Consider the following 14,476-nt stretch of genomic DNA (forward strand, 5'->3'; position numbering starts at 1 on the left):
TTCTTTTAGCTTCTGGTGTTTGCCAGCAGTCCTTGAATTCGTTGGCATGTAGATGCAGTACTCCAGTGTCTGCCTCTTGTAACATGGTCATCTTAACCCTGTGTGTCTTCACATGGCATATGTCTCTCTGTGTTTTTCTATTCTTATAAGGATACCAATCATTAGATTAAGGGTCCATCCTACTCCAGTATGACCTTATATTAACTAATAACATTTGCAATGACCCTATTTCCAAATAAGATCACATTCTGAGGTACTAGGGGTTAGGATTTCAATATATCTTTTTGGGCACACAATTTAACTCAAATACATATATATATGTATGCATATATGTGTGTATATGTATATATGTATATATACACACACACACTCACATATATATCTCAGTTAGGCCAGGTTTGTTAATCGTATTTAAATTTATTCATGATATTTTGGTCTGTTTATTCTATTACTTACTATGAGATGGTTATGAAAATCATCCACAATGATTACAGATTTGTATTTTCCTCTTTTTGGTTTGTCAATTTTTGCTTTATAGATTTTGAGGTTATGTATTAGGTGCTTAGAAATCTAGAATTATTTTTCTGGTTAAGTGTACCTTTTATCATTATACTGTGTCATTCTATCTATATTACGCATTCCTGCCTTAAACTGTACTTCCTCTGATATTAACATATATGCTTTCTTTTGGTTAGTTTGCATGTTATATATTTTCTATTTTTTAACTTTTATTTTTCCTTTATCTTGGCCTTAAGATGAGCATAGTGTGTAGTTAGTTTTTTTGTTGTTGCTGCTGCTGTTTGTTTTTGTTGAAAGTCTGTCCTTTAAGTGCTTGGTCAGCTTGCATTTAGTGTACTTATTGATATGCATGTAATTATTAAGTCTCTTATTTTCCCATTTGCTTTTTATTCTTTGTTCAATTTTCCTGTTCTTTTTCCTTTTTTCTCCTTTCTTGCCTTTTGATAGATTATTTCTTTGTCTTTTATTCCCTCTCCTTCTTTTAACTGGAATAGTCACAAATTCTTCACTATTCTTTAGTGATTATACCGTAGACTCCAGCATGCATTCTTAACTTATTGAAGCCTAATATTATTTAATGCTTTTATCACATTCCAGACAATTCAAGGACCTTAGTACACTTTAAGTTCTCTTATTTCTTCTTTCAGTTTACATAGTGTCTTGGTATTTCCATCTGTTTTAAACCTATATTTTTAATCTCACATACCTAATTATAAGAGTTTTTAGTTAACATAAATTTATATTCATTTACCATTTACATATTTATTATTTTCTTTCCTTTTTATTTCCTCCTCTCCAAGCTTCCATCCACTGTTATTGTTTATTCTGACCAAAGAAATTCATTTGTATTTCCTTTGGTGTAGATATGCTTATGACAAACTACCTTAGTTTAATTTGTCTGAATATGTCTTTTGAAAGGGTATTTTTCTAGAAAGCAGTTATTTTTTTGAGGTTATAATTCCACTCACTGTCTCTGGCTTCCATTGTTTCTGTTGAGAAGTCAGCTGTAGTTTACTCATTATTCTTTTGAATGTAAACTTTTTTGCCCCTTTGCTGCTTTTAGTATTTTCTCTTTATCTGTGATTTTCAGAAGTGTTAGTGTGATGGACTTATACATAGTTTTCTTAGTCTTTATCTTAATTGGGACTTTACTTCTAAAAATCTGTGGATCAGTGTTTTTACTTTTTTTCAAAAGTTCTAAGTTATTCTGTTTTCGGATACTGCTTTTGTGCCACTTATCTCCTTTATATATGGTATTCCAATTACACACATTTGACCTTTTTACTCTATCTCATATATCTATTATATTCTTTCTGCATTTCTTATTCTTTTGTATGTTTAGTCTGCATATTTTCTTCAGACCTATCTTTTGATTCATGAATTTTTTTCATCTGTGTCTAATATGCTGATGAAACGATTTGGATTTATTTCTCAGTTCTAGAGTTTCATTTGACTCTTAAAAATAATGTTCATGTTTCCTTCAAAACTTTTAGTCTTGTCTTTTATTTCCTTGAGTATATGAGGCATAGTTATTTTAATACCAAGTTCTGAAAACTTTATGTAAACTTTTTTGTAGATTCGTTACTATTGACTTGTTATTGTTGGTTTTAGGTCACATTGTTTTATCTCTTTATATGCTTTTATTTATTTATTTAAATTAAGTTTATTGGGGTAACATTGGTTAATACAATTATATAATTTTCAGGTGTACATTATAATTTGACATCTATATATTCTATTGTGTTTACCACCCAAAGTCCAGTTTCCTTCAGCTACCATATATTTGATCCCCTTTACCCACTTCACTCTCTTTCTATCCCCTATATTTGACCCCCTTTACTCTGTCTACCTCTCCCCCTCCTCCCCCATCCCCTACCCTCTGGTAGTCCATGTCCATGAGTCTCTGTTTGTCTTGTTCATTTGTTGCTTTTAGGTTTATATCCCACATATAAGTGATATCATGTGATTTTTCAACTTTTTCTGTCTGGCTTATTTCACTTAGCATGATTATCTCGAGGTCCATTCATGTTGTTGCAAATGACAGTATTTCATCTCTTTTTATGGCTGAGTAACATTCCATTGTATATATGTACCACAGCTTCCTTAGTCAATCGTCTGTCGTAGGACACTTCGGTTGCTTCCATGTCCTGGCCACTGTGAATAATGCTGCTATGAACATTGGTGTGCAAACCTCTTTTCAGTATGGGTTTTCACGTCTTTGGGGTAAATACCCAGTAGAGGGATTGCTGGATCATATGGGAGATCAATTCTTAGTTTTTTGAGGAACCTCCATACTGTTTTCCATAGCGGCCGTACCAATTTGCAGTCCCACCAGCAGTGTATGAGGGTTCCTTTTTCTCTGCATCCTCTCCAGCATTTGTTATTACTTGTCCTGTTGATTATAGCTATTCTAACAGGTGTGAGATGGTATCTCATTGTGGTTTTGATTTGCATTTCCCTAATAGCTAGCGATGTTGAACATCTTTTCAAATATTTGTTAGCCATTTGTATGTCCACTAGGGAGAAGTGTCTGTTCAGGTCCTCTGCCCATTTTTTGATTGGATCATTTAGTTTTTTGTTGTTATTGAATTGTATGAGTTCTTTGTATATTTTGGATATTAGGCCCTGATTAGAAGCATTGCTTGCAGATGTATTTTTCCATTCACATGGTTGTGTATGACGTTATTTTTTATTGAATGCCAGATATTGTAGATGAAAAAAAGTACAAATAATTTGAAAGATAGCATGGTGTTATTTTTATTCAGACAAGATTTATTTTTGCTTCAGAAAGGTCACCAAGTGACTGACCATCCCTGATTGCCTTAATTTAGGCGGGAATTGAGAAGATTTGAAGTTGAATTTAGTCTCCATTAAAGTCGGTCTACTTCTGATCCAATTTTATTCAAGGTTTGAGGCATACCTCATCAGTAGCTCTGCAGCTCCTATTTTTGTCTTCTTCTCCTCAGAAATTTGTCTATCTCTTGTCATCTTCCCTTGCCTCTCAGATCTCTCTTCAGAATTTGCTAGTCCTTCTAGGGAAACACACCTCCAAAAGATGTGCATATCTCTCTGAATTTACTTCTTGTCTAGGATTTCATAATTCTTCACCGTCTTGGTCATTCTCAGTGCTTTCAGATAGATATTTTTGCTTTTAATGTTGTCTACATTTTCTAGTTCTCACTGGGAGGGTTGATTAGTTACTTAGTTGGTCATGTAAAAATCAGAAAATATTGTAACTTTTTTCTACTGAATTATAATCTTTAAGATGGCTATTAAAAACCTACAGTTTTATGTGGATGATCAAACATTTTTCATTTGTTCATACTTCTGTGCACAATTTCTTAGCATAGAGCTGGATATACATTTCTACCAAAAAGCTTTAAGGCACATAAAGCTTTAAAGAGATAACCACTAAAATGGATGAATGTCCAAAGTTGTACTACCTATGGTTAAATGAGGCTTCAAATAGATGAAGTTTAGTTGTTAAAAGCAAAACTTTTTTTTAAGCTTAGTGTTATTTTGGCCATCTATCTCTTTTTAAGACGGAAGGAAAGGATATTGTTATTTTTCAAATTTACTTAGATCCTTTGGCTTTCTGCTTATCAGAAATTGAGTAATTTCATTTGCTTTTAAAATTCTTTCTTTCTTAGTAGAGTAGTACCTCTTGGAAACACCAGCTACGAAGGACTTAATTTGTATAGAAACACATGGTTTTTTCTGATAATGTATTAACTCGTAATTTTCATTCAAATAGCAAAATACTGTTCTCTTGTTCATCTTTGCAGAACTTCAGAAATGATAACTATTTGTCACTTGTTTCCTTTTCTTTAAATTTATTTTCCTGTTTACTGATCAAAAGGTTTTTAACTAAAGTTATCAAGGATTCCATGCACTTCCAAGATAGGGATAACATCTGTCTAAAGACTCAATTCTTTTCTGTCTTCACTGCTTACAGACAGGGAACACAATCTCTTCAGCCTGGACCTATGTAGAAGAATTTGGAGAAAATAAACAGGTAAGAAAAAGTCTCTTAGGAATATTAAGTGATAATTTAGTTTTCAGAAAGCTGGTTTTAAATTATTCTTATAGTTATAAGGAGAAATAATTTAAATTGTCCAATAAAACTGTGAAATATTTTGATTATTATACTTTTGCTAATTATAGATTCATTAAGTAAAGTTTTAAAAAATTAAACTGGTTTCCATATTTCAGATCTTCTAAAACTTTTAACATGCAAGTGTTCATTGTGAACCACCAAGATGGCAAACTGTGTTTTATGGTAGATGTAGTCGGAGTGAGTATATTATGTGTAGATTATCCAGCATTTCTCAAACGTACCTGAAAATGGAACTCTCATTTTTTTCAAGTTTATTAATCCAAAATTATTGTTGATACAATTTAGAATAAAAGTTATGTTTATAAATATTCACTGTTAGTTTTTTCAACATGGTACTGAGATGGAAAAGTTTTAGTAGGAAATTAAACGTAGCTCATAGTTTGAATAAAGATTATTACTATCCAAACTCCTTTTTACATGTAAAGGCAAAAAGAAAGTTGTGGTTTCCTGGGTAGCAATCCAAGTACTAGTTCTGTGTTCTTGAGTAAGTTACTTTGCCTTTCTGTGCATACATTATTTTGTTGTTAAAAAGGAAAATAAGAATACTTATCTTGCAAGGATTAAATAGTGCCGATTGTGTATCGTTATTTTTGGCACTTAGTACTCAACAGACATTAACTTTTATTAGTAAAACTTTTATTGCAGATACAAAGAAATATATTTGTTATGCTTGAGAGTTATAAGTTTATTTTTATAGATCTTAATCTTAGCATAGACATTCAAATATGTGATGCTATTCTCAGAACTACCTTTTCCTATGAATTTTTATATTTGAAATTTTGATTTATGAGGACTAATTTTAGATATTAGATAGAAATGAAACTTGAAAAGAGTTACCTTTTCTAAGGCTTTTATATTCTCTTTGCTTTTGCCTAGATAGTATTTCTAGTGAGCTGTACTGAAGCCTAGATTGCTATAGGTCAGATCATAATTTTCCCTCTTATAGGCCGCTGTTGTATTACTCTTTCTGAGTGGTTTAGAAACTAGCATTAAAATGAATTTGAGATAATTGATCTCTTAATACGAAGATAACAGACTGGAAGCTCTGGATAATGTTTGTTTGGGGTATAGCTAGATACCTATTGGTTCTCTTTGAGTTCTTTTTTCGTTTGTTTGTTACATCTTGGGCCTCGGAAGGTATTTGAGTTTGTAATTTTTCTGTTTTGTTTTTAAAATTTTCCTATTATATATTATTCCCATTAAAAGTTCTTCTCAAACTGATTTATAAAGTTGTTCAGTGAAATAACTTTTTCTAAGGTCAAACAAGTTTGGGAAAAACTACGGTATACTTACTGCTCTTGGGAAATCATCATGCATATTAGCATATAGAATAATTGTAGTAGCAACCTGTTTAACCGTTAACCTCATCTTTCCTAAATTTTTCTCAAGATTTTTTTGGCTAAGTTTTTCTCATTTTTGAGGTACTTCGGTTGCATAGGCTGTAGTTTGGGAAACACTGAAACTAATTCAAAGAAACACTTACTTGCTTTAATTTATAATTATATTGAGGTACAATAAAAATACATAAAATACCCATATTTAAAGTGTATACTTTGGCCAATTTCGATTTATGTGTTCATCTGTGAAATGACACCACAATCAAAACAAATATTTCATCACCCCTAATGTAATCCATTTCTCCTCCTACCCTCTTTCCCAAGCAACCACTTATCTGATTGCTGTCACTAGATTAGTTGGCATTTTCTAGAATTTCAAACCCTTGTTTTTGAAGGTTTAAATTATGATCTTCAGATAATTTAGAATGAAACAGCTGTAATATATTAAAAACAAAAGTACAACTATCTGACATATTTATGTTTATAATTGTTACATACTATTAAAATTTTGTAGTAAAAAGTTAAAGTTCAAATAACTCAAAATAATAAGGGCAATATATTGTAAATAGTAAAAATTTAAAATTCAAATAACTCAAAATAATAAGGGCAATATATTGTAAATATTAAAAATAATTTAGTTAAAAACAAGCAGATGATTTTCCCCAAAGTAATTGAATCTGAAAAATATCATTACTCTAGTAAAAATGGAGAATTCAGCAACTAGAACTTTATTAAGAAGCAGTTACAGGCAATAACATTCTTATCTAGCCATCTATTACTAAGATTAGTATACTCAAAGCCTCCTGTAAATCATCTTAAAACAGAAATACTGACCTAAGCTACTTTGTGGACCTAGTCTTAGAAAAAAACATTGGTCATTTCATGTGTACTTCTTGTCCTTTGCTGTCAGTTGCCTGATAGGAAAAATTAAGTAGGAGACAGAAATACCTTTTTAAATTTTGTTGAAATATAATTGTAATAGGGCAAGTAATGAGATAAAAATACCAGTGAATTTTATAATAATGTGTTTTAGCCAAAAGTATCACTTTTAAAAATTTCTGGTTAATGATTTTTAACTAGGTTTTAAGTTGCTTAATAGGTTAAGTTGCTTTTATAGGTTTTAAGTTGCTTAATAACTGGCAATTCTGAATGTCTTTCTTCTACTTTACACTTAGCTTTTGATTTTCTGTACTAGGATGGAAAGTACAAAATAATAAATAATAAATGTTACTTCTTTTTAATATAGATGATTTTTTTATCTCTGTATTTAAACCCAGCCATCCATATTTTATGTTCTGAGTATGTACAGTGCTGTTAAAAAAAATAATAATAACTTTGATTTACAGATAAAATACACCGAAGGAAAGTTATTGAGTTATTTTAGTTATGACTATTTGAATGTTAGCGACTGAAATAATAACATGGTGAAACGAGGACTTTTTTTTCAAAAAAATTAATAAATAGCCTATAAAAATCTAAAGAAATGCTTAAAATAGGTATTAAAGGTATGGGAAATGTATTTCATAGATCAAAATACCAGATGCTTCACTCTCATATACATTGCTGTTGGGATTTAAAATGGTAGCAGCTGCCTTGTACGAACAATTCCCTTCCTAGATATTTACTCAGAATTGAAAACATATGTCCATACAAAATCTTGTACACACTATTTCTTAGCAGCATTATTCATAATAGCCAAAAGGTGGAAACAACCTAAATGTCCATCCATTGACTGGTGAATGAGTAAACCAAATGTGGTATTTCAAACATACAATGAATATAAAAAGGAAAGAAGTTCTGATACATACTACAACATGGATAAAACTTGAAAACATTATGTTAAGAAGCCAGTTTAAAAAGACCACATAAATTGTATGATTCAATTTATATGAAAAATGTAGAATAGGCAGGTCTATAGAAACAGAAGAATTAGTGGTTGCTGGGGCTGGGAGAGAGGGAATGGGCAGTGACTGCTAACAGGTGCAGAGTTTCTGTGTAGAGTGATGAAAGCGTTCTGGGCAGTGGCATTGGTTGCACAACTTTATGAAATAGCTGTAAATTTTGCAAACATTCTGAACCTTTCCGTCTCCTAATATTTATAGTATTTGGGGAAAATTTTTCTTCTCTTGATTTATCCTGTGTCAATAAAGTCATTAATGTTAACTTTTACAACAGTCGATTAGTGTACTTTTAAATTAAAGGCTTACAGTAGAGTGCTATCAGAAATGCATATTTTCAGACCTAAGCACTATGCCATTAACCAGTTGTTTGGCTATCTTTGTGAAATCTTCCTTTGAAGGTAGCTCTTCCATCCATATTTCACGAGTAGGCTGCATTAGCTCTTGAATAGGTTTAAACCCAAAGTAAAAGTGATTTCTTTGAAAAACATTTTTCTACCTACAGAACTATTTAAAGATCTCCTCTTTTAAATCTTGTTGTCTGTGACTACATTGTTAAAATTTGAAAGAGCTAGTTGTGTCAGAGATACACGGCTTAAAAGGAATTGGACTGTATTTGCGTAATCATCTTTAGGAGGAGAGAACCAGAACTTCTTTTAAAGCAATTATTTGAATTACAAGAGCACTAAAGTTTATGTTTATACTCAATACCATAACCCTTCAGACACAGTGGATCCTTTTAAGAGAAGAATTCTGTGGTACCTGGAGTTATCCCACTTTGGTATCAAAATAATTGCTTATCCAGTTTCAAAATAACATATTTTGAACTGGATGCTTTTAATGTATTTATGTCTTCTGGGAACAAACCGCTTTTATTAATCTTATGGTACCATTAATAAAAATACAAAGGTTATAAAATTATTCTAATTAGAGTTTTACAATGCTAGAAATTAAACCTATATTTAATTGATTTTTATTTTTTCGTTTTCTTTCTTAACTAGGTCCTTTCTGATGTTGCTTGAGCTTATTCTTCTGCAGTTGATCTCATTCCTGTTGGCTAAATATTAAGTCCCATGACAACATTAAGTTAATGCTCGCATGTTTTAGGCCTCATTTATAGTTACAGGAAAATATAGAAAAAGCCTTACCTGTGCATTAGATGACCTCATTCCTTTCATCCATTCTTAGAAACATCATAACTTTAAAAAATATTCATTTTATAGTATTGTCACATCCTTGGCTTATTCTGCACTGAAAAACATAGTTGAGTTTTTGGAAAGTATAGGATTTACAAATTTGGTCTTTAATATTCACACACATCTATAAATATTACGATTAATGAAGCAGGAAATTATTGATGCATAAGATGAATGTTTATTGTTGAACAGTAATATTTCTAATATATATACTTTAATTTGGTTTAATTTTTGGATTTTTCTATAGTATAAGTTGATAATGGTTTCTTGAAGTTTATTTTATAAAATCCATTTTACTCATTTTATTGTTTTATGGTACTAGTAGGATGCTAATGTTAAATTTTATGTTGAGTTGTATAAATGTTTATATTAGTATTTAAATAATGAAATATTGGACAGTTTTTTGCAGCCCAGAGGTGAATATTTTTGCTGGTTTGATGCCTAATACAGTTTTTAGAAAAGCAAATATGAATTCGCTGTTTTTTATCTTTCCTTCATGGACTAACCATTAGCGTCAGAACCAAATTTAAAAGGAGCTTCATTGTGGAACAAGAGAAATCAGAGGTTTTCTTTTTCTGTGATCAAAAAGAAGACAAAACAATTAATAGGTATCCAAGAAATAGGTATCCACAAAAGCATTTTAGTAAGATCTCTGAAACATTGTCAGCGAAAGAAATGTAATATTGACTGATAGAACTGTCAGGATTTGCCAGGTAGTGAATGCTGAAACAATCTTTACCAGCAATACAGCATTATCAGGATTTTCAGTGCTAGAACATTATGTTAAACTGTGATTATAGTTTTAATGCTTTATCTCTTTGAATTAAATTTGTATTCATAAAGATGTGCAGCATAATTGTTCATATATTTATTTACAGACTACAATTTCCGTCGCAGCTCAATAAATAGTATTTTCCCTGTTAGTGCTACCCTCTCTTCTGGGACTCCCAGCGTGCTTCCTTATACTTCAAGGCCTTATTCTTATCCAAGCTATCCCTTGTCACCAACAATATCACTTGCTAATGGCAGCCATGTTGGACAGCGACTATATATCTCCAATCAGGCCTCATTCTTCTGAAGAAAATACTGTAAACATGAATATGAAAGTTACTTTGTAAAGCATGCAAATTAAAATACTGTTTTATTTTAGAATCGGGTTTGCGCATTTGGTTTTAAATGATAAATATATATTTCACAATAGTAAAAGAAACATCAGTCATAATTCAGAATAATCCACAGTTGTAAAACTTGTGAAAATTATAAGTTTAAAAAGTTACTCAGTGGTTTCTCTTGATAACGGTATAACAAACTACTATTCTTTTTAAACTTTTGGAATTTTAAATACTTTGATTCCTGAGTGGGCAGTAGAACTCAGTAGTTTATGTTAAATTTTTGCATAATAACTTTGCTACATAGCATTTCGCAATATTAAAGCACTTGCAGACAGTGGTTACACTGAATTTGATTACCAAGGATCACTATATGTATTAGAGATTAGAGCAGTTATATAACCAGAAGTGTCTAACTATTATGTAGAAAGAAATGAAGGGCAAAAAGATTAAGATGCAAATTTTATGCAGTACTAAAGAAAAAAGCAATCTACCATTGTGGTCCTTGAAAATAACTATAAATATATTAGTTAATTACTTGTTATATAAATAAATTATAATTTTGCTGTTAATGTATTTAAGGTTTTTATAGTTATACTTCATTTGTGTTTTTGATATTCACTGTATAGTTGTTTGAGTACTGTGTTATGGTTTTTTTAATGTTGAAATCATGTGTTGTTTAATTTTTGTACTTGAATTCAAATTCTTTGACATTAAATATGTGATGCTTCTAAAATGTATGTGTTCTATTTTTTATTTTTAGTATGCACACAAAAAATTAGCTCTCACATTCAGCTTGACCTTTTCTTGAGAACAATTTTCCTTACTAGGAATGTAGCAATAGGCTGAGTGTCTTCATGGGACCAAAACAAAGATATTGCAGAAAATTGTTCGTTTTATGGAACATAGTAACAAAAACCCTTTTCCAAGACCAATAGAAATATTTCATTGGTGAACCCAGTGAAGTCTCCCCCTTTTACTTATGAATAATTAGTTAATCCAGGTCATTTTGGTTGCTTAATAATTTAGTAGTGTACATTTATAATGAATGTCTAAGGATGGTTTACATAAATGATAGAGACAAAAATATTTCCATTCTTTGATATTGACATTAACTTTGCTTATCAACTCATTGTGTAGCTGTACGAAAGGTTATGCAGAAAGTTTAACTTTATCTCTCTTCAGCTTTTTTTCACAGAGTTGGAGTAGGAAAGATTTTTCTAACTATGACTCAAAATCTAGAAGCCATAATAGAGAAGGTTGGTAGGTCCAATTAAAAAAAAAAAGCCTGAATGGCAAGAAAGCACCAAGGGTTATGTCAAAAGACAAATGATAAACTTGAACAATAATCACAAATCATTTCACAAAGGGCTAATCTCTAGTATTTCCATATATCAAAAAGGCCATCCATTAAGAGAAAGTGGATAAAATGTATGAGTAGGCATATGACAGATGGCCCTTAAGTGCATAAAAAGATGCTTTATCTCACTCATAAAAGAAATGCAAATTAAAAATTTAGCTTTGCAGAAATTCAAATTTTGACAAACTTTTGATAAGCCTTTAAGGAAATTAACTTCCTTATATACATTGCCAGTGGAGTTATAAATTGGCGTAAGTAATATAGAGAGCAATTTAGCATTTATTATCCAAAATTACAAGTACTTAAGTCTTTTGCCCCAGCAGTCCTACTTCTGGTATATATATTTGTGTGTGTGTGTGTGTGTGTGTGTGTGTGTGTGTGTGTGTGTGTGATTATATATGTAAAGGACAATTAAACATGATTTGTAACCCAAATACCCATTATTAAGGGGACTGGTTAAAATAATACATTGATTGGTATATCCTAAGACATTGTACAAAAGAGAATAAGGAGACTATTCCTAATATAGAGATATTGTTAAGTGATAAAGATCAAAGTTCAGTAATGTGTAATATACTATGCTGTATTTTGGATAAACGGAGAAAGCGTTTGAATATGCTTATATTTTACAAGCAAAACTGTGGAAGGATATACAAAAAACATAAGTGATTATGAGGAAAGTAGATGAGATCACACTTTAAAAGTTTCCTTTACTCCAGACATGCTACAATGATAAATTTATCTGCGTATGTGTCTGTCTATCTAAAAAAGTTTTAACTAAAAAGGCATATAACTGTTCTCAGAGACAAAAAATGGAGATCTGTAGTGAAGCATAATCTGAACAGAAACATTAGTTTCTGTTTACTCAGTGATCTGTTTACTCAGTGATCAGCAGTTAATGGGTTTTGAGTAGAGATCCAGGGTGAAATAAACCCAAATGGTAAATGCAGCAATACAAGCAGATATGTTTCATTTTTGACTCAGTGGGTCCAATGTACTTGGAATGTGTCGCTAATTGTGATGTGTGTGTGAAGCGTGAAGCACGTATAATCCCTTATGGGAAAAACACAGTGAAGACCTCAAGATTTAAAACAAAGCCATGTTCTCTTGGGTAAATAATTTACCTCTTTCGGAGAAACAGCTTTTAGCTAGGGATTAGGATTAATGGAGACTGACCCTCGGGACTGAGTGAGACTTGATTGCCAAGTAAAGTTGAGCAAGCCCAGCAGCACCGTTACATCAGATGAAGGTGGTGCATGGTGGTCTGGAGGGCTCTGTGCCATGCTGCCGTCCCTTACTCAATCTTTTGTATCAAAAGGTCCCTATAATCAGTTGGCTAAGGGAAAATAAATTTGGAACCTAGTAGTATAAGGATAATGGAGATCACCCAAAAATTCTCTACACATTTTTTACAAACTATACAGAACAATAACAAAAAGCCACACATGATCCACAGCTTCAGCGTAACGAGCAATACTACAATTTGTAAACTTGCCTTAAGTAAAAATAATTATAGATATCAGATTCTAGAAGTTTTTATTGAAACATTTCATAATACAACATTAGTTTCAAGTGCACAACATAATGATTCAATGTTTATATGTTGTGAGGGGATTACCAAATCTAGTTAAATATCCATTACCACGGTTATCATTTTTTTCTTTTGACCGACTACCTTTAAGATTTACTCTTAGCAACTTTCAGATATACAGCACAGTATCATTAATTGTAGCCATCATTCTGTATGTTCCATTTTATAACTTTATAGCTGGACGTTTGTATTTTTTGATTCCTTTACCCATTTTGTCCACCACCAAACCCCACACCTCTGGCAAACACCAACCTGTTCTCTGGATCTGTGAGTCTGGGTATTTTGTTCTGCTTTGTTTTGTTTTGTTTTCAGATTCCACATATAAATGAGATCATACAGTATTTGTCTGACATTTTTCTGTCTGACATTTCATTCAGCATAAGGCCCTCAAGGTCCATCCATGTTTTCACAAATGGCAAGATTTTCTTTTTTTTGTGGTTGAATAATATTACATTTGTGTGTGTATCAGATTTTCTTTATCCATTCATCCATCGATGGACACTTAGGTTGCTTCCATGTTTTGGCTATTGTAAATAAAGCTGCAATGAAATGTGGGTGGATATATCTTTTCAAGTTAGTATTTTCATTCCCTTCACATAAATACCCAGAAGTAGAATTGCTGGATAATATGGTAGTTCTAGTTTTAGTTTCTTGCCAACCTCTATACTGTTTTTGTAATGGCTGCACCAATTTACGTTCCCAGCAGCAGTGCATAAGGGTTCTCTTTCCTCTACATCCTCACCAACGCTTGTTACCTTTTTCATAATAGCCATTCTAACAGGTGTGAGGTGATATTGTGGTTTAATTTGCATTTCTCTGATCATGAGTAATGTTAAGTACCTTTTTTGTTGGCCATTTGTATGTCTTCTTTGTAAAAACTGTCCAGATCCTCTGCTCATTTTTTAATCTTTTTTTTTTTTTGTTTCGTGTTTTTTTTATAAATGATTATTTTTTTTTTTTGATAATCTTTCAACAGATACATGATTTGCAAATATTTTTTTCCTATTCCGTAGGTTGCCTTTTTATTTTGTTGAATGCTTCCTCGATGTATAGAAGCTTTTTAGTTTGAGGTAGTACCACTTATTTATTTGTGTTTTTACTGCCTTTGCTTTTGGCAAAGACTAAATATTGGCAAGACTAAAATTTAAGAGCTTACCCCTTCTCCTAGGAATTTTATGGTTTCATGTCTTACATTCAACTTTTTACTCCATTTTGTGTATGTCGTAAGATAGGGATTCAGTTTCATTCTTATGCATGTGGCTGTCCAGTTTCCCCAACTCATTTATTGAAGACATTATTTCTTTCCCATTGTATAATCTTGGCTCCTTTGTTGTAAATTAATTGACCAT

The 14,476-nt window shown here is 31.6% G+C and overlaps 1 protein-coding gene across 2 annotated transcripts in view; it reads left to right on the forward strand.

The window, feature by feature from the left end:
- The window catches only part of RBM46 (RNA binding motif protein 46), a 34,624-nt gene extending 23,712 nt beyond the window's left edge, over positions 1 to 10,912 (forward strand). Inside the window, exons 5-6 of one of the 2 annotated variants that reach the window (XM_011360316.1) lie at positions 4,475 to 4,534; positions 8,873 to 9,026. In XM_011360316.1, the coding sequence (XP_011358618.1) occupies positions 4,475 to 4,530 (56 nt within the window). In that variant the 3' untranslated portion in view covers positions 4,531 to 4,534; positions 8,873 to 9,026. Of the gene's footprint in view, positions 1 to 4,474; positions 4,535 to 8,872; positions 9,027 to 9,945 lie in introns of those variants that run through there. The other variant, XM_011360315.1, reaches the window with a different exon arrangement.
- The last annotated feature ends 3,564 nt before the right edge of the window (positions 10,913 to 14,476 follow it).

Source organism: Pteropus vampyrus, unplaced genomic scaffold, assembly GCF_000151845.1.
Source record: "Pteropus vampyrus isolate Shadow unplaced genomic scaffold, Pvam_2.0 Scaffold53, whole genome shotgun sequence".
Classification (NCBI taxonomy): Eukaryota; Metazoa; Chordata; class Mammalia; order Chiroptera; family Pteropodidae; genus Pteropus; species Pteropus vampyrus.